The following is a 19,671-nucleotide window of genomic DNA, read 5'->3' as shown; positions in this document are numbered from 1 at the left end:
AAACCAAATAGAAATTTGCGTGGTGGTTTAGATTAACCAGGACGTTGTTTCCTAGCCCCACAACTCTAGTCAGACTGAAGTAACGTTAGCTATCCCTTCAAACCAGAAATGCACTCCTGTTAAAGGGATAACGTTAGTTCATATGTCATTATTTACTCACCCTCTAGTTATTCTAAACCTGTATGGACTATGGACAAAAGAAGAGATTTCGAAGAATGTTAGTAAGCAAACAGTTGCTGGTGACCAATTTATTTGTAATTTATTTTTTACGTTTAACCGTGCAAAATCAAACACTTTCCATGTCCTGGGAATCAACCGACTAGGATATAACTTAACATTACATTACATTTTTGCACATCTTATATATTACATATTTGTTGAGAGCAGTTAAACTATTACAGTGTCAGATTCTTCCAATGAGATGAATGGACTGCAAATAGCAGCCAATAGGAGCGGCTTTCATGTACTATAAAACAAACGCTCCATCATTATCTGGTGCTGGAGAACAGACGGACGCCACAGAGTTCATACTCCAACCGTAAAAATAGGGATCTTTGTCTCAGCTCAGTCTTCCCCTAGCTCTAGTAGTCCACAACCCACGGTAAGAGTGTTCATTAAGAAGTTTTCGTCTCTTTTTTAATGTAGGAACTTAAGCAAGATCGCAATTTAAATTGTATTTGGAAAAAGTATTGCAACTACGCTATAAACGGCGATTTAAAAGGTTCTGGATACACCTTTTGATCAGAAAGACTTGCTTTTTAATGCATCGTCTTCTATCATGCATATTCTGAACATTTCTAGGCTTCTTGTGAATGAAAGCGTCCACAATGACAGCTCAACCTTTCTCGGAAGTGCCGTCCAGTGGACGCCCAGTTTTAAGTCATCGACCGCGTCCGCATCGATCGTACTTCTGCATTTTAGTTTGTGCATTTTAGTTTGACACGCAACGATGATTAGATGTAGACCTGAATCATCTGATCTGACGAGCTTCGTTAATGTTTTTAAAAGATACAAAATGTAACAAATCAGAAATTCATTATGTACAATTATTTAAATTGCCATTTTACAGGTACATAGACGTTTAATAATTTGTATTAACATTAGTCCAGTCGGACATGACAAAATTAACTTTCGGTTTATTTATGTCAGATTAAATCTGTAACCGGTCCGAGCGCTTCGTCCTTTTTTCATTAAAAAGAATCGGCACATATGAGTTATTCATTCCGGCATCGTACTTCACTGGCCGCGTTTGATTCACTAATATCACCGTCCGCGTTTGATTCACTAAAAAAAGAATCGGTTCATACGAGTCATTCGTCACGCTATGGATTCAGTTGAGGCATTGAGTATTGCAATTTGCAACATTTTACAGTATTTTTAAATTGTTACAAATTTGTATAGTATTTTTTGTAAATATATGTACAAATTATTCATTATTTTAGTACAACGTCTCTACCCTATATGAGTATTTCTGTGTTGAACCATAGCATATGTTGGTCAGACTTCTCATTTGCCACTTTTACTTGTGTAGAAATGTAACGCTAATCACATGCATAAAAGTAGTTAAGTCTCAAAAACAGTTTCCATCTTGTATAGATACTACTTCAACTGTATGCATGAAAAGCCAAGGATGCCTCTTGGCTTTTTCACATTCAGTGTAACCACAGTTATTTTCCATCCCAATCCCACCGCGCTCAGCGAACAGCAGCCATGCCTTTCGGGAACAGTCACAACCAGTTGAAGATGAAGAACACCTGTGAGCAGGAATACCCCGACCTCAGCAAGCACAACAACCATATGGCCAAGGTCCTCACACCGGCGCTATATGAGAAGTTGCGCTCCAAACAGACACCCAGCGGGTTTACACTGGATGATGTCATCCAGACCGGGATAGACAACCCAGGTAAAGTCCCGAAGCAACTCAAAGTCCTCTAAAGACCACCTCTCGTGCACTTTTAGAACATATTATATTTTTAGAACAACATTACACTACAATCAGAAAGAAGTGTTATATAGTTGTGTGTTAGACAGTGACCTTGCTGTCACGTGTTTCAGTGCAGAGGGCATCGAATACAATGTTTTCCTGTATAGATAAGACCAACCTGCCTGGCATGGATAATAAAATACAATTGGCCTAAAACGGGTCGTGAACACTTTTCCGAAAGGAAAGAATGCTCAGAGTATTTGTTGAGACAAATGGTGCTAAACCTATTCAGAACCCAACAGGTGACTTCATCCTTTGGCAGCAGTGTAGTATTTTCTTTCTTTTTCCCCCATGTTGTCATGTGTTGCTGGTCATCAAGCAACAGCCAGCTGAGGATGTAGATCATGCAGACACTTTTAAGATGGTCTTAAGAGAAAGCACTTGATGTTAAGAATGGATGTTTTTAGTTAGAAGTGTCGGCCTCTGAGGTGCATGGCTCCTAATTTGTGTACATGGACCTTTTTCCCCATCTCAGGTCACCCCTTCATTATGACTGTGGGTTGTGTGGCTGGGGATGAGGAGACCTATGAGGTGTTCAAGGACCTACTGGACCCTATTATTCAGGACAGACATGGAGGATACAAGCCTACAGACAAACACAAGACTGACCTCAACTCCAGTAACCTCAAGGTATGAAGATGAAGTGATAGATCACCCAGAAATGATTCCGTCATTTACTCACCCTCATGCATTTCAAACACACACACAACAAAAGGTGTTTTAAGAATGTTTTTGTCCAAAACAACATTAGACTCTACTCCCTTTCATTGTACAGACAAAACCGCTGAAACATTTTCAAAATACAACCTTCTGATGAGTTTGTTGTTGTACTTAATCACTGATACAGTGATGTTGCTTATTAAAACGACTAAAACTTTTTGTTCCTGCAGGGTGGTGATGACCTGGACTCCAATTACGTGCTGAGCTCTCGCGTCAGAACAGGCAGGAGCATCCGCGGGTTCTGTCTGCCGCCCCACTGCAGTCGTGGAGAGAGAAGAGCCGTTGAGAAGCTCTCTGTGGAAGGTACATCACTGCAGCAGCACATCGGTTTATTTCAAACATGACAAAAAAGATCTGCTGCATCCCAATTTGGATGGTCTACTATTTGTAGAAATTACAAGTCCATGCACACTTTAACAGCTAATATTGCCTACGACCCATTGTGCTTTGGAGGAGGATTCGGTTTGGTTCAACTACATACCAGGGTTATTTTAGTTAAAAACATTAAAAAAAACATGAACTCAAACTACTATGACGCACAAAAAAAATTACTAAAACTCACTTAAAATATGAATTAAAACTATAATGGAATCTAAATGGTATACTAAAATATCACTGCAACATTAACCTAAAGAGTTAAACTGAAAAACATGGTGAAAGTGCAAGACAGATAATCAAGTTGAGGCTTATATAAAGGGGTTTGAGTGATTTTAACAATCATTATCTAACCTGATGAAAAACAGTGTGAACTTATTTTTTTTTTTAGATTTGCCAATTGCATCATTATGCAAAAACATGAGAGCTTTGTGCATGAAAGACCCATAACTGGCAGATCAATGTAATGCCTCTTTTTCTCTCCAGTCTGGTAGGAAGAATTGAGTAGCATAAATCAAATTAATTATGAATTATTATTATCAAATGTATATGAGAATGGTAACTGTGACAAGATGATTGACAGGCGAGTTTACTGTGACAGGATGCATGTAACTGCTACAACCTGGTCTGATAAAGATGCAGTTATGTGGTAGTATGTCCCAAAACTTCTGTTTTCTCCTGCTACGCACTCAAATTGTTTACTTTTTCTCCACAGACAAAGTACATTCTTTTAGGGCACAGCATTGCGAATTAACATTCAGCACTTACTGAAACTTGGTCATGTGACTCCCTCTAGTGGTGATTAGTATCATCATGTGTGATTGGACCAGCATAAAAGGCTTGTTCGACTTGAACCGGCGCTGCACAGACCGATCAGTTTATGACAAAGTACTGCGAGGGCGATTAGAGAGCAGACGGCTCCTTATGCTTTTGAATCGCTCTTGCTGTACTTTGATGTCATAAACCGATCGGTCTGTCCAGCGCCGGTTCAAGTCGAACGAGCCTAAACACTCCTTACATAGACATTTTTATCTGTTGTCTAGGATGTTTCTTTAAGAAGTCATTTATTAAAAAAAAGATAAAGGAATTAATAACCGATTTGTTGATCTGGCTGCTGTAGCTCTGGCTGTCCTGTCTGGGGATCTCAAAGGGAAATACTACGCTCTGAAGAACATGACAGATGCCGAGCAGCAGCAGCTCATCGATGACCATTTCCTGTTCGACAAGCCTGTGTCTCCCCTGCTGCTGGCCTCAGGGATGGCTCGTGATTGGCCCGACGCCAGGGGCATCTGGTCAGTGTTCTAGATTTGTCCTATTTCAGTTTTATAAAAATGATTATTTTTATCGGATACAATTTGTATCCAGTTTTTATTTATTTGTTCCTTTATATTTATAGAAATCTGTGTTTATATATCAGACACCATACTCTGGCAATCATTCTTTACTGGGAAAGCATTTCATTCTGGCTAAACCATTCCATTTCTGTGCTGGACTTGGAAGACATTCCCTCACTCATTTTCTCCTTGTTTCCAGGCACAATGATACCAAGACATTCCTTGTGTGGGTGAATGAGGAGGATCACCTACGTGTCATCTCCATGCAGAAAGGTGGCAACATGAAAGAGGTCTTCACCCGTTTCTGCACAGGTCTCACTAAGGTATTACATCCCTTTAATCCTATAGGCCCGTTCACACCAAGAATGATCACTATATCAGTGCCCACAATAACGTTTATTATAAGCGTGCTGCATGAGCTCCTTAAAGCTGGGTCGATTCTGATTGGCTGTCAATGTTTTTATCATTCATCAGCTGGAAAAACCAGCTGTTTGAGTTTCAGAATAGGTTTAGAGTTGACAAAGCCAAACAAATTCAACCCGGTGTAGATCAGGTTCAGCGTGTTCACAACAAAACACACAAAAACTCGACGACTAATTCACTCTGGAGCACATTCACATGAATGTGACATCTGCAGTGAACAGCCAATCACAAAACATAAATTTGATACACTTACTGAAAATTGAGAGATTGTTATATTAAATAGAATAAACTGAAACATTTACCAGGCAGGAAAAACAGCTGTTGCCACTAAAGTTTAAGGAAAGTATCTGACTGCTCATAGCTGATTGATGCAGTTTTAGTTTGCAATCTCTAGAGGCTCATTCACACTATGAATCCACATCAGCGGACCGCAACATTGTTTGTTTTAAGCGTGTGCTGCAGTTTAGTCCTATGCCGTTTTAAATTCTTGAGCTCTTTAAAGCAGGATGGATTCTGATTGGCTGTCAAAGTTTTTATCGTTCATCAACTTGAATTTTATTTATTTTTTTATCTGAAAGTGATTCCAACGATATCTTTCCTCTGTGCCGTTAAAGTTATAGTTGTGATGTGGACTCAGCTATTCTTTTACATTCAGAACTATATCTTTATCATTTATAGTTATTGTTCTTGGTGTGAACAAGCCTTTACTCAGAGTGAAACCTGCTCTGGAGCAGATTAACCACGTAGCGCAAGTTACCAATCCCTTATCTTCAACTCCAAAAACCAACATATTGAACATGGCATATTCAACATCACATAGTTACAGGCTAACTTCAGTGCGCATGAGACAGTAATAACTTAGCATTGAGCCCAGGCTATGCTTGAGCAAACAGTTTGTGAATGGGCTACTACAAATGATGGCTGTGAAAGACTGTTGAACACATTGAATAGGATATGTTTATTTGGTGAATAGCATAGGCTACTATTACACAGTAGCGATAACGTTAAGCGCACCAGAATAAAATGTATAATATTCAGAAGTAAACAGTGTAGCTGACTTACAGATTCAGTTAACATCCACAACTGAATAAGCGCGATGATTCAGTGAGCAGGCTACACAGTGAACTCTGAGAAAACGCTACTTAAGCTCCACTGCTTTCTTCGACCCTCTCTGTCTCTGTGCTCACTCGGTGTGCAGTGTGAGAGGGGGAGTGGCCAGCGGCTAGAGCGGCAAAAGCCAATGTGTGCTATATATTTAACGATATCTTTTGCACTTCTAAAGCCAAACAACGTCAAACTTGGCACAGCACTTACTCGTGCCCGTAGCAAGACACCTGTCAACTGTCAAGTTTGAAATCCATCGGAATAACGGTTCGGGAGATATGCAAATCACAGACACAGACAGACGTTCCTGTTATTTATAGATAGATTATTAAAACTTTATCCTTGTTTGTATTTTCCAAATATTTTTATTGCCAAAACATTCTTTTGAAACCGCTTTAAGCACCCTTGTATTGAATCTTGCATCTTGTATTGAAACACACTAATTACAGATATTTTGAATATCATGAAACTTCTTCCTCATAAATGTGCTTTATCTTGTAAATTATTTCTGGTGTACGCAAGACACTTTAGATAAATAATGGCTTGAACAGAGCTGCAAAAAACTCTGATTGTTCTTTCAGATTGAGGATTTGTTCAAAAACAAGGGTCACTCGTTCATGTGGAATGAACACCTTGGCTACGTCCTCACCTGCCCATCCAACCTCGGCACAGGCCTGCGTGCAGGAGTGCATGTCAAACTGCCTAATCTCAGCAAGTACCGCCAGTTTGAAGAGATCCTTAAGAGACTGAGGCTGCAGAAACGTGGAACGGGTAAGAACTGATTTCAGCTGGAGAACATTTAACTGACCATTACTATTACTACTGGGCATCGAGAACAGAGATGCATCATGTAAACTGATGGCAATAATAAAGTGGTGCCTCTGTTCATTAGGTGGTGTGGACACTGCAGCTGTGGGTGGTATTTTTGACATCTCCAACGCTGACCGCCTGGGCTTCTCTGAGGTGGAGCTGGTGCAGATGGTGGTGGATGGAGTCAAGCTGATGATCGAGATGGAGAAACGGCTGGAGAAAGGCCAGTCCATTGATGACCTTATGCCTGCCCAAAAGTAGACTGCATTTCAACCTCACTTCACACATTCTTCTCTCTCCACCTCCCCTCACCTTTGTTAACTGATTGATTAAATGTTTGTTGACTTGTTCTTGGAAGACATGTTTTATTTAAGGGTCCTTTGTATCTGCTCTGGTCAGCTCTTGTTACACATAGATGTCACAGGGCAAAACATGGATGAAAATATCTGAAAATAAAATTTGGCCCGTGATAACTTGCTTTTTGTCTTCATTCCCTGTTCTAAACTGTTTACAAATCCAGGGTTCCCACATTAATCTAACTTTTACCTGTTAAGTTATTCATGATTTGAGAATTATTCAAGGAATTTTAGAAATTGCTTTATAGAAATCACAATCTGCAATTTCTACCTAATGCAAAGGTTCAGAACTGAATATGATTAAATATACATCACATACACAATGTGTGTTTGCTGATTTGTTGTTTAAGCAACATTTCTTTTTAATGTTGAAGACATTTATTTATAGATACAGGTCTTCAACACGTGATCCAGAGTCAGAAAAAAAGACGAGTTAACAAAGATAAAAAAGAGGCAATACAAATGTTTTGCTCATTTTGTAGCTGTATTAGATCTCTGCTATGAACACCGTGACGAGTTACAGAGAGTTTAATGGAATCTGTGGTGAGTCTTCTAAGTGAAAGATTACAAGTGATGTTCATTTTAAACACGGTATTGTCCGTATTTTTTGCAACAAAACAATAGCTCCAACGAAAGCCACAGCAGTGTTTGTGAACGAATCTGCGGCTTTGAACAAAATTGAGAGTCAATGATTCATTCATCTGTTCATAATGGTGCGTTCAAGTCATCTCGTATAGATCGTATTTACGAGTTGAATGCACATGAACGCCACCACAATGTCGTAAATACCAGTGGGGAGCTCGGGATTTTCTTTAAGCCCCGATCTGTACGAGTTGGGGGCGTGTCAGTGAGAAGCATGGCGGAATCAATGAATGCAACGTCTGTAGTTGAGCAAAGTGATAGTAAAATATAGCCTATCACTTACAGGTTTAGCAGTGACATTGTAAGGCTTTTTCATTTATAACAAAGTAAGCTCTCTGCACAAAATATGATATAGCCTACTTGTAATATAACAATTAACTAATTATATAATGATACAGTTAATTTACATTGGCCTCATAAGTTAATTAAAAACATAAAAAGAAAAACACACCCGATGCGCATTCTTTGTTCTTCATTTTCTAAGCAGAGTTAACAAAACTTGCTATATTTTCGTGTTATTCATTAAAAGAAGGTACACCACCATCTTGCTCCGACGAAACTGACTTGAACGCACCTCACGTCGTCAACACGACTTCCCACCTCGTACGTACGAAATTCCCAGGAGGACTTGAACGCACCATAATTACAGCCATTTACTTCGTTACTGAATGAATGAAATCGATTACTCACTCATAAAGACGGTGACTTACTGCCACCTACTGGCGGATTTAATTTAATATCACTTAGTTTTTACAATCATTGCATATTTCTCTATTTAACATTTCTTTATTTAAAGCATATTTATTTTATTAAAGGTATTTGTAAAGGTAAAAAATGCACTGTAAATATCGATTTACAATATTGTGTTGTCCTTTACTGAAAAAGGTGTGACTGTAGAGGGCTGAAAGGTCACAAAGTTAGGTTAAACATTCAAACAAAGGGATTCAAACAAACAACATATAAGGTAGAATTTACAGACTGTGAGCTGAGGAGTAATATTCAGAGAGAGAGAGAAAAAAGTGATTTTAAATGTTTGTTTGTTTTTTTTAATGAGAAGGGTGGATGCAAGACGGATGTCTTAAGGAAGAGCATTCCACAACCTGGGAGCCACAACGTTAAAAGACCCTGGCTGGCTGCTGGCTCCCATGATTACCAAACTATTGAAACTGACTGAATATGGCACAGCCCCACCTAAGATATTTTTCACCAGCCGCCACTGGTCATTATTAAATCTTAAGCATTAGTTTTTTGATGGTTTGCTTTGGTGAATGTTTGTTGCCCGAGTTTATGCAGCAGTTTAAAATACCGGCACGGATCTCTCTGGTCCATTATCTGTTCACCGATGCCGAAAGTCACGCATTTCAGCCGGAATCGGCCCAACTGTGCTTGATATCTGGGTGGATGGGTGCGAACTAGGGTGACCAGACGTCCCGAAAAATTCGGGACAGTCCCGAAATCTAAACTGTTGTCCCGAATCCCGAATCTGGCCCTAATTGTCCCGAAAATTATACTAAAGCAAAATCTTGAGTAGTTATTGTCTGATAAACATTAAAAACTGTCTGCGGAGGTTGAGGCCGGCGACACACTGGCTGCGTGGCGTGTCCGTGTTTATTTCGGCTCCCCTGTTTACAGGTTAACTCGTCCGTTAGAGCTTGCACACTGACTGCGTGACACGCGCGCCTCGAGCCGCGCGGAAAACGCGTGCATGCCAGAAATAGAACCGACGCCTATTTTTCACGCGACACGCAAGGCAAAATAGAATAGGAAAAGATGTTTGTATGTCATTTTGACATGAAAACATATTAATAAATGACATTTTGATGTTTGAAAGTTTAAGTTTTTACATAAATGCAGATATAAATGTAATAATAAAAAAAATATGATCGATTTTCAAATGTTGCACCTGTCAATACAGAACGAAATATTCTGTAGCCTATTTTGCCTATTATTAGAGCGCAAGTTGCTGCAGCCGCGAGGACAGTGCTGCACGCGTAAAGGAGTGATTGATTGTGATTGATTGTTCGCGGCACTGCAAAAAAATACTTCACTACACAATTATCTCGTTATTTTCGTTTAAGCTTATTAGCGTTAGGCTATACTGAAAGGTCTGATTTAGGCACTGTTACTTACAACAGTCATTGTTTTTTTTCTTTTCACAATGACATTTGAGTTCATGATTTTAATGTGTTTTTTTTTTTTTTGTGGCATACTAAAGAATATGACAGACTGTTGATCTTTGAATAAAAATCTGTTTGGTTCAGGTTTGAAATTCATTATCTTTTATTATAGGCTACGCAGTCTAATATCATAGAAGCCCCCCATCCCGTCCCCCCAGACCCATAGACCCCCCCAACCCCCCCCCCCCCCCCGTCCCGAATTTCAGCCAATCTCATCTGGTCACCCTAGTGCGAACACTGCAGGTGCAGGGGAATCATGTTACCTGAGATATATTAAAAAAATTCCCACCAATAAAAAGATGTCTCCGGGAAAGATGATTCTAACGGTAATGAGATCTTGAGGCGGAGCAAAAAAGAAAAAGATAGCTGATTGGCTACCTAATGATAAGAAAAGGTATATGACCTGAAGTTCGACTACTGCAAGCATGATGAACAGCTGTATCTCACTTTGTTGCTTGTTAATTCTTCTGAGACCTTGAACTTCGACTTGAGAGATTTCTTTGAGACCCGATCTGAGGACTTTGAATTTGCCACGACATGCTCCTAATTTAAAAAAGCTTAGATAATGTACTATGCACTAACATGAATGATAAAGGTACATACAGTAAAAACGTATATTGCATAATGCATATAGTTCATGAAAGCTAGTTAATACATCCTTGTTGACAAATGGGACTTGCAAAGTGTTACCTATCGACATTTACTTATGTTTCTAGGTTATATCTAAAGAAACACACATTTGACCTGTAATATTTTAATGTTTAAATTATTTTCTGTAGAACTTTTCATTTTAATATATTCATATTTATATATTCATTTCATTTAGCACATTTCAGTTCAGCACTGTTTTACTTGGGAGTGTTGTTTGTTTTTAATCCAGTATCCACTTAAAAAAATACTATACATATATCTGATTTAGCATTGTATTAGCAACCTCAGACAGTTGACGGAACTATCCCTTTAACGGCATACATATATCAGCTTCATACATATATATAACCCCTGGATATATGTACTCTTCCCAGTAAACATCAGTATGTCCATCTCAGAACAGCTTTCATTATGGCTACAAAATGTGAAAGCATTATGCGAGTAGTGGCCTTATTGAGTGAGTTAAGCATCAGCTACGCTGTTATGTGCAATTTCCGCCTATGTTTTGTACAAAAACTGTCGGAATCATTTAATTGCTTTAATCTGAGTCTAAATTCCACAGCCCACCAGCTTTATGCTGAATCAACTTCTCCTCTATATTATCATTAGTTAACTTGTTTCTCTATTACTATTGCCTATACTAAGGGTTTGGGATTTGCTTGTTAACTAACTAACCCTAGTATTAAACATGACGCTTCGGATCACAAATAAGGACAACAGCGTTTCTTTATTTTCTCTTTACAAGAACCCTTTAAATAAGCTCACATGTAAAAGACAACATAATGAGAGAGAGCCCAGAAAACCCTCACACCCAACCATAGCTTTAAATAGCAGGAATCAGACTGCAACACAATGGCTGGTTAAATATGGGCCGGAAAAAAAAGACTGCATGCACCATCACAACCTTTCTCCTCTTCAAATAAAATATCATTGCATTTCTGCATCTATGCATTTTGCCTTCCGACTGAGACAGACTTCTTTAACAAGTCTTGACGAAGACTTCCTTCTCAACTGTGAAATTATGCAACAAGATTTAAAAACACAAGTGTTGTGTGATGTCATTAGCTGTCTCAGTAACTGAGATGGTTTGTGAGGACTCTCAAACAGCGCAAACATCCAGCTGGGTTTTACAAAACATTTTGAAGAATAATTTCAGTTATTAGTATCAGCATCCTTAAGGAATCCACACACGTCGTAATAAACCAAAACCATTCTAACATTAGCAGGTCATAGGTACTGTAACTTTTAGCAACAAAAATGGTTAAGACAAGCATACAGTGAATGGGATAGTGTGTCAAAATTATTGTCTCATATTAATGAGCCAAAAAAGTGAAGCCATTTTGACCTAAAAGCATCCTTTTAGGTCTGTTTGACAGCGTCAGGAACAATATACGAGATACAAACTGAGCTCAGTGGAGACTGCCTCATGATTTTGTTTTGCTCTGACCCTATATATGTACACCAGTCTCACTGGCCTGTCAGACCAACCCAGAAGCCCAATATGATCACTGTGACTGTACAATTGCAGCTATTGAATTGATGGTTGCATTTACAATAGCATTTGCAACAACAGGAACATCTCTGGCCACTCTCTGGATGGGTGGAATATTGGGTCCTTCCAAAGTATCCAGAATACCTGCAAACAGGAAAACACAACAATGACAAAACGGCAATGTAAGGCCTATAAAGAGCGTTACATTGACAAACTAAGTCAACGTCAAAGAACTAGCGCTGACTGTGTTGTCGCCTCACGTCGGCTGAGCAAAAAAACCTGCGCTTGAACAGGCCACAAAGACTACAAAACACCTCCCAAAATGCTTGCTATGGATGCGAAAAACGCAGAAAATCGAACCCCATCCCGATTTTGTTTATGATGGACGAAAGTTTCAGAGGCAGTAGGGGCTTTCGCACTGGGTAGTTCCTGGAACTAGCCACCAGGGTGGTTCCCCGAGAACTAATGGTTCCCTTAGGAACATTTTCCTGGTTGCATTCGCACCGGCAGTAGGGAACTCTGAAGTGATGTAAGCCGCGGCGCGGCAAACCTTTATTTTGTCAGCGCTGAGAACGCCAGCCAGAGCCTGAGCACACAGTGCTCGCATTCTCCGTGTCCATTATTTTATGATCCGTCTAACAGTCCCGTCTAATACGTTATTAGATAGAACTGTTATGCATAGAAAGTAGACAGTAATGAAAGGTTATTATAGCGTATGCCATGTGGTTGATGTCCAGTGTTGCTAGCTGAGCAGAAATACATGATCATGTTTCTCTTGGTCACCTCAAAGTTGTGTTGGATTTTCTCCTTAGCGTAAAAGTTAAGAGGTCCATCTATCACTGTTTTCCATGCTCGTAGAGTTAGTTTCTGGAGTAAATAAATAGGCTGTAATCTGTGTATTTACACTGCTTTTTTAAAAATGGCGGGTGCTGGTGTTTCACATGCATTCGGCCAATCAGCGTACACTTACATCACGGATAGTTCCTATAGAGCTGGTTTAGACCCTAATCTGAAGTAGGAGCTAAATTAGTTCCTCCAAAAGAAGTTCCTAGAATTTAAATTGTTCCTAGTTCCTGCGGTGCGAACATGGCAAACAACGGGTACTTCCGCCAATAGATCTAGGAACTATGAAAAGGTTCCTCCGGTGCGAAAGCCCCTAGTGTCTAAAGTAGATTGAAAAAACGTGAGGTCGTATTTATTTTTTAATGTGCAAAAATTTCGGAGGAGAATTTCAGACTCTGAGTGCAAGGACCTTAAATCAGCAGGTACCAATAGTCTATATTCGTCATTCAAAAAGAGAAACGAAACTAGGACTGCGGATTAACAAAACGAACAGGACGAGGACCTTCTAGCTCCACTTATTACGCCCAAATTACAACCAGAGAGAGGGAGCTGGACTACACGCTTCCCCATGACATTAGTTTGTTCTTAAATTTCACTTGAAGTATATCAGGTACTTAACCTGTCAAAATGAAGGTCTTCAAATTTTCCTGTCACTTACTAATGACGGAAGATATTCGGTTAACACGACCTCTGGCCTGTGCCGCCTTGACCTCTTTTCTCGCTTTCATCACTTCCGCTTTTATTCTCATGCAAGGACAGAGCTAATCTGGGGTGTGTTTCCCAAAAGCATCGTTAGCCAAGTATGGTCGCAAGTTCCGTCAGTATTAGCATAATTCAGCGAGTCGGTGTTTCCCAAAAACATAGTTCTAACAAAACTTTCGCAAACAGCACTGCAAATTTCTGTGGTCTCAACGACTGTGGTTACAAGCAGATTTTCTTGTTTGCATGAGATGGACTCAATTAATCCTTATCTTGAGCAAAATAAGCAAGCTGACATTCAGTGCAAACTGTATCTTTTATTTAGAATACATACAGATGTAATTTACGTCTTTTAGTTTGTCAAGAGATTTAAAGCGTAGTTTTAGTCCGCATGTCGTAAGAACGAGCCCATAAATGAATCTGGCAATAAAGCAAAATAACTGAGAACAATGAGAAACAGTCCTCAGATGTCATGTCCGTAATTTATAGCATAACATCTAGCATTAATTCGATCTCAAACAGATTTATTAAAAGAAGTTATTACTCCACCATGTGCGAGACATCATTAACCAACGTGGTTGAACGACCTATTTGCGACAATACGGATTCGGGAAACAGTCGTGACTAGCTAGTTGATATCTTCAAAGATGCATTGTGCTATGGTAGTGAAGCAGCGAGTTACGTCGTCGTACGGGAAACGCACCATAGACCGCTCTCTCACCAACGGCCCCAACTGTGATTCAACATGCTGAAACACATGTCGCCACCGATGTGTGGAACAGTGTGGAAAATGTGCCTTTTTACTTTTATTTCGTATTATTTAAACTTTTTTTTTTTTACTGTTAACAGTTTTTCAGGGTATTAAATATATAGATATATTCAACAAAATACATTAATTTTTAGCTTAATCGCCCAGCTCTACTTGCTCTCGGACTCATGTCTTACCTTCAACCATCTTATGGTAAGCAAAGTGCAGGTAGAGCAGAAAGAGCATGTGAAGAGCAGCCAGTGTGCCACACAGTATGAGGCGAGGAGTCTGACCAACAGCTCGAGAGATGAGCACAGCCACCTGAGAGGAGGACACGAACGCAAGGAATGTGAATACACATCTTACAGTGATACGTGCATGATTTTGGCCCTTGTTCATTTTGCTTTACCATGCGTAGAGTAGAGAGTCCTCCGATCACCAGCCAGAGAATGTAGAAGAGCGAGTGGAAGTGGACATTGTACGTGATGAAAAGGACCACACAGTGGCCAAAGAGACCATAACCCTGAAAACAAAGATAGTAAGACACACTTTATCGCAGTGTGAATTGGGCACATCATACACTCTCTCCAGGGGTAATGTGAGCTACTTACTAGCAAAGACAACATCTGCAGCATGGTAATCTGAGCGTTGCACAGATAAGCAAGGAAATAGATGAAGGAAGACACTCCTAGCCAGTATCCAAAACAGGTTCCAATGGCAGTGCCCATCAGCGTTCCCTCTCTCTGTTTCAACAAACAAACACCAGTCAAGAACGACACACTTCTGATGAAGAAAGCATGAGTTTCATTTTGGATTAAATTTCTCACTGACAAATGTATGGAACATTGCTTACGATGACGGTTCCTGATGTCTTCATGCCATGGAGCAGAATAGCCACCAGTGTGAACACCAGCATCATTGGCCCATACAGTTCTCCTGCAACTTTCTGGGTTTAGAAGAAAAAATAAGTAGCTAATGAAGCAAAAAGAGCTCAAAACATCTGCCTTTATAAGTCTGCGCTGCTGTGTCAGTGAAATGAGTAACACGGTTTCGTCCCACTTTCGGCTTTCCACAATGCTCAAAACTAAATTAAATGTGCTGTGTGACAGCGAGGAAAAGAAATGCAGATATGCAAAATAAAAAAAAGTAAATACATTAAAATGAATTAACCCTGTAGAGTCTGACAAGAAATAACAGTCAGAAAAAACTATTTTAATTTAAATTGGAATGGTTTACTGAGCCTTTAAACAAACAAACAAGATTTTTTTTTTTTTTTTTTTTGAGTGTCATATTTCATACTTCAGGCTTTTATGCTGCATATACTATGATGGTGAATATAAAGCGTATATTCAAAGAGGAAAAAAAACACCTACATTTTATTCAGAGGCCCAAACTGAGCAAAAGCGTGTAATTTGGTGCATTTACTGATATTTATAATGTCAAAAAGTAAGATGAAATTCTGAGATCTTTATAACAGTCTAGCAGATGCTTACATAAAATGCATATAAATATCAGATGTCACTCTATATCTCCCAAAAATGTGTCTTAGCAAGATGATATTTAAATGCTTTTATGATCAAAGCTCGGTAGTTTTTATTGTAGAGGGCAAAACATATAATACAATGCAATACAATAATGAAATAAACTCAAAAGCCGGATGGATCATATTTGATACTCACATTTTAATGTGACTTTTGATGTATGGATAATCAAACTATCAAATCTGATGTCAAAAGGCAATGTAGTAGATAGTGTGCAACAGGTATTGATCATGTTGATAATTTAGAGGGCTTAGAAATTTGCATATCAAACATGACACATTAGACTTTATAGGGTTAATAATATTAATCTCTCGCTCTGGGTTGCCAAACCCCGGCTCTTATCATTACAATTAAACTTGCTTTCTATTGTTTATGGCGCAAGGCTAAAATGATCGAATGCCTTACCTGTGGAAAGTTGATCATTCGGACCGGGATCAGGGATTCCACCAACCTGTGTATTAAGCAGTTGGTCATTGAGTCTGAAGCAGTGGTGAAGCTGCAGTAGATATTGTGAAAGCGCTGCTAGAATGCTCGACGTGGATCTTACCTGTTTCTGACTTGAATGGGTTCCACATCAAAGTACGGCCGGAGAATGTCAATATTGGCGTAGAGATTAAAAGCTTTTGAGGCCTGTCGCTTTCCTGCTTGCCATACCTGTGTAGATACACGATATATTAGTAACAACACACAGCTCAACAGAAATCTATAAAGATACAGCTTTTTTTCAGTATAAATGATTTACACCTGTTGAATGGAAAAGAGCAGCTCAGACATTCTACCTCATTTCATGCACATGTGACTTAGGCCCCGTTTACACCTGGTATTAAGATGTAAGATTAAGTGTTTTGGTCGATCGGATCACAAGTAGACGAGGGAGACACGTTCCCGTTTACACATGGTGTTTTAAATCTGTCTCTTTCGTCCACTTCTGTCCTGATTTCTTTGAGGGGAGGGTCTATGGGCGGGTAAATCTATAGGCTTTTTCAGATCTTTCAATCTAATGGACAAAATAAGCTCACACAATTTACATATGAACGTGATCAGATATGACGGAAAAACACACGAAGAGCAGGAGCTTTAGTTTCAGCTCTGACAGCCACAAGACCAACCGAACGCTGTGAGTGTGTGTTAGAAATCAGGAAATGGTGAGAGAACATTGTGCTTGATATTTTTTTCATCTTCAAACCAAACTTGGATCTTCAGCCGATAAAGTTTGACTCCCGTCTGGCTAGTGTGCTTTCCATAATGTTAACTCATTAGGCGGAGAGTAGATATTTTGTGGCTGTTTGAACACAGTTGATCACATGAGCGTTTACATAAAAACAATCTGGTCGAATGTGTTTTCTACCTCTGGAAGTGGTTGAAATTGGACAAGCTCCAAACATTTTAGACCCCATTACACCTGTATTTAGCGTCGTCCACTTGTGATCTGATCGACGAAAACGCATCTTAACACAAGGTGTAAACAGGCCTCACATGTCAATCAGGTTCCTAGCCCTCCCTCTGGCTCACCTCATCAGCAACCTGTCTGCCCAACTGTCCCTTCAAGCCCTTCATCCCGAGGAACTCTCCATATTCTCCGTTGTCCTCGTCCGTAGCGGCTGCCTCTTCCGTCACCTCCTCCTCCTCCTTCATGCGCTGATGCATCTCCCCCATATCCTCGAAGCTGGAGCCCGAGGTGTCGTCCATATTCTCCATGTCCACCACAGCCGAGCCGCTGCCCTGGGGTCGGTCACGAGAAAGAGAGAAAGTTCTGTCACAAATACAGCCAATTTTCACACTCCAAATAAGTTAGAGAATGTGATGGAGGTGGAATATTTTCCCTTTATTTTTATATAATTTGCTCAAGTTTTCTGAATACTGCAAATATATAGAAAGTATTAAAGGGTTAGTTCACCCAAAAATGAAAATAATCCCATAATTTACTCACGTTTAAGCCATCCTATGTGTTTATGACTTTCTTCTTTCAGCCAAACACAATCAGAGTTATAATCGGAGTGAATGGAACTAGATTTTAACATTAACTATTAATAAATTGCACTTCTACAGCATTTAATCTTTGTTAATGTTAATTTCACCATTTACTAGTAGACTACATTATTGAAATCAAAAGTTGTATTTGTTAACATTAGTTAATGCACTGTGAAGTAACATGAACAAACAATGAACAGTTGTATTTTTTTTTATTAACTAAGATTAACAAAGATGAATAAATACAGTAACACATGTATTGCTCATGGTTAGTTCATATTAGTTAGCCTAATACACGTTAATAAATCAAACCATATTGTAAAGTGTTACAAACAAATAATTTACTCAGAACACCTCATAAAATGAGAATGTAAGTGTGCTTTAGTAAGAGTGGTAAGCAAGATTTTCACCTTAATAAACTATAGTATTTTCAGGTTATTAATATGACAATGTGTACTAAATAATAATTTAGTTATTAAGGTTATATCGGAGTGAGGTAAAACCAGAAAAAAAGTGCAAAGCAAGTTGTTATCTAGCTACTAATTTTATTCGTTGTATATGGTAGAAATTTTGACTATTAGTTAGCCTAAAATTTACTTTTTAATGCTACTTTTTAATATTGATATGATTATATACCAAAACAATTATCAGGTCTAGCAAAGAAGGATTTTATCTTACAAAGCTGGGTAGGCAAATGATTGTGGATGCTAAAGTGCAATAATAATGTTTTTGGACATGGTACAATGGTAAAACCATGGTTATTTGTACATATGACAAGCTAGCATGTTTATGAACATGTTTGGTAATAACAATAAAATGGCGATCATTTATCTCCTCCACTTATACTAACCTATATGTACATAATTGTTTACATCACAGTTTCGCTTACTGTATCTCAAGCAGCTTTGAATAGTACACAAATGGTGCATGAATATGGTAATTAGTGAGCAAGATCCAATAGAAGAATAAAGATAGTACCACCACAACGGTGAGGTCAGACTAAGCAAACGGCTTGTTTAACAGAAAAATCGAGTGTTTTCATACGTTATGTGAATGTATAATGCTGAGTTGAGTTGAGTTGAGGTAAATTACCTGGATAATGTTGTCATCAAAACCACCCCATGGTTCCGTATTCGTGTTTTTGCTTCCTTGTGATGCAGACATTGTTTTGGATATCACGAATATAAGCAGAAACTTTAGCTGCTAGACCGTTTAAACGCAACAATCTATAGTTTGGTTCTGGTGCTCATTTTAGTTTGATATTAAAAATGTTTTGTGTGAATTGTTTTGCCAGCTGTACAGCGCTGGGACAAAAATGTGACGTGATGACGACGCAATTTGTGACGCTACTTCCTCTAATCGCAGATCTAACTTCCGGATTTTACCAGACAGACCAGTCTTTTACGGTCTATGGACAGACCAGTCTTGGAAGATTTTCATATAAACTTGTATTTAATTTAACCACATAAAAAAATAAATAATAATTACATACGCTCAAAAGCAGAAAACTTCGCCGTTTAATGCCAACATCGGGCAAGCATATCAGTACGTCATGTCAAAATAAAAGTCGTGTGACCTACTGTTTTATTTTTAGTTGAAAATAGTTTTTGTTGAACTTCATTTCTAGGTTTGTTAAAAACAAATTAAACCATATATTATTATCATCATTATTATTATACAAGACACCATTGATTCCAAAAGTAATTTTTATTTTAATATCATTCATGTGAATAAATGGGATTAAGCTAAACAAAATTGTAAACAATTTACAATTTATAAAAGAAATATGGCACTAACATAA

General features: G+C 38.8%; 2 protein-coding genes across 2 annotated transcripts; one reads left to right on the top strand and one right to left on the bottom strand.

Moving 5' to 3' along the window:
• Positions 1-452: 452 nt before the first annotated feature.
• On the top strand, positions 453-7,223 carry LOC309486616 (creatine kinase B-type-like). The gene is made up of 8 exons (XM_082153967.1): positions 453-601; positions 1,699-1,903; positions 2,460-2,614; positions 2,875-3,007; positions 4,200-4,371; positions 4,613-4,736; positions 6,522-6,711; positions 6,833-7,223. Exons 2-8 carry the CDS (start codon positions 1,711-1,713, stop codon positions 7,009-7,011), a joined length of 1,146 nt encoding a protein of 381 aa, XP_082010093.1. The 5' UTR covers positions 453-601; positions 1,699-1,710; the 3' UTR covers positions 7,012-7,223.
• Positions 7,224-11,284: 4,061 nt separating this feature from the next.
• Positions 11,285-19,212, bottom strand: yipf3 (Yip1 domain family, member 3). The gene is made up of 9 exons (XM_082153570.1): positions 18,963-19,212; positions 17,412-17,621; positions 16,447-16,553; positions 16,305-16,350; positions 15,212-15,304; positions 14,970-15,101; positions 14,768-14,881; positions 14,556-14,679; positions 11,285-12,212 (listed from the first exon to the last, which is right to left on the bottom strand). Exons 1-9 carry the CDS (start codon positions 19,032-19,034, stop codon positions 12,082-12,084), a joined length of 1,029 nt encoding a protein of 342 aa, XP_082009696.1. The 5' UTR covers positions 19,035-19,212; the 3' UTR covers positions 11,285-12,081.
• Between the last annotated feature and the right edge of the window lie 459 nt (positions 19,213-19,671).

Source organism: Leuciscus leuciscus (assembly GCF_965113295.1).
Source record: "Leuciscus leuciscus genome assembly, chromosome: 22".
NCBI lineage: Eukaryota > Metazoa > Chordata > Actinopteri > Cypriniformes > Leuciscidae > Leuciscus > Leuciscus leuciscus.
This window is presented reverse-complemented; position numbering and strand designations above follow the sequence as displayed.

Coding starts and splice junctions, on each gene's coding strand:
- yipf3 (XM_082153570.1), bottom strand. CDS start 19,034: ATGTCTGCATCACAAGGAAGCAAAAACACGAATACGGAACCATGGGGT. Junction 16,351..16,446: donor CCCATTCAAGTCAGAAACAG/GTAAGATCCACG, acceptor CTTAATACACAG/GTTGGTGGAATCCCTGATCC. Junction 14,680..14,767: donor GACTCTCTACTCTACGCATG/GTAAAGCAAAAT, acceptor TCCTCCTCTCAG/GTGGCTGTGCTCATCTCTCG.
- LOC309486616 (XM_082153967.1), top strand. CDS start 1,711: ATGCCTTTCGGGAACAGTCACAACCAGTTGAAGATGAAGAACACCTGT. Junction 4,372..4,612: donor CCCGACGCCAGGGGCATCTG/GTCAGTGTTCTA, acceptor CCTTGTTTCCAG/GCACAATGATACCAAGACAT. Junction 4,737..6,521: donor TCTGCACAGGTCTCACTAAG/GTATTACATCCC, acceptor TTGTTCTTTCAG/ATTGAGGATTTGTTCAAAAA.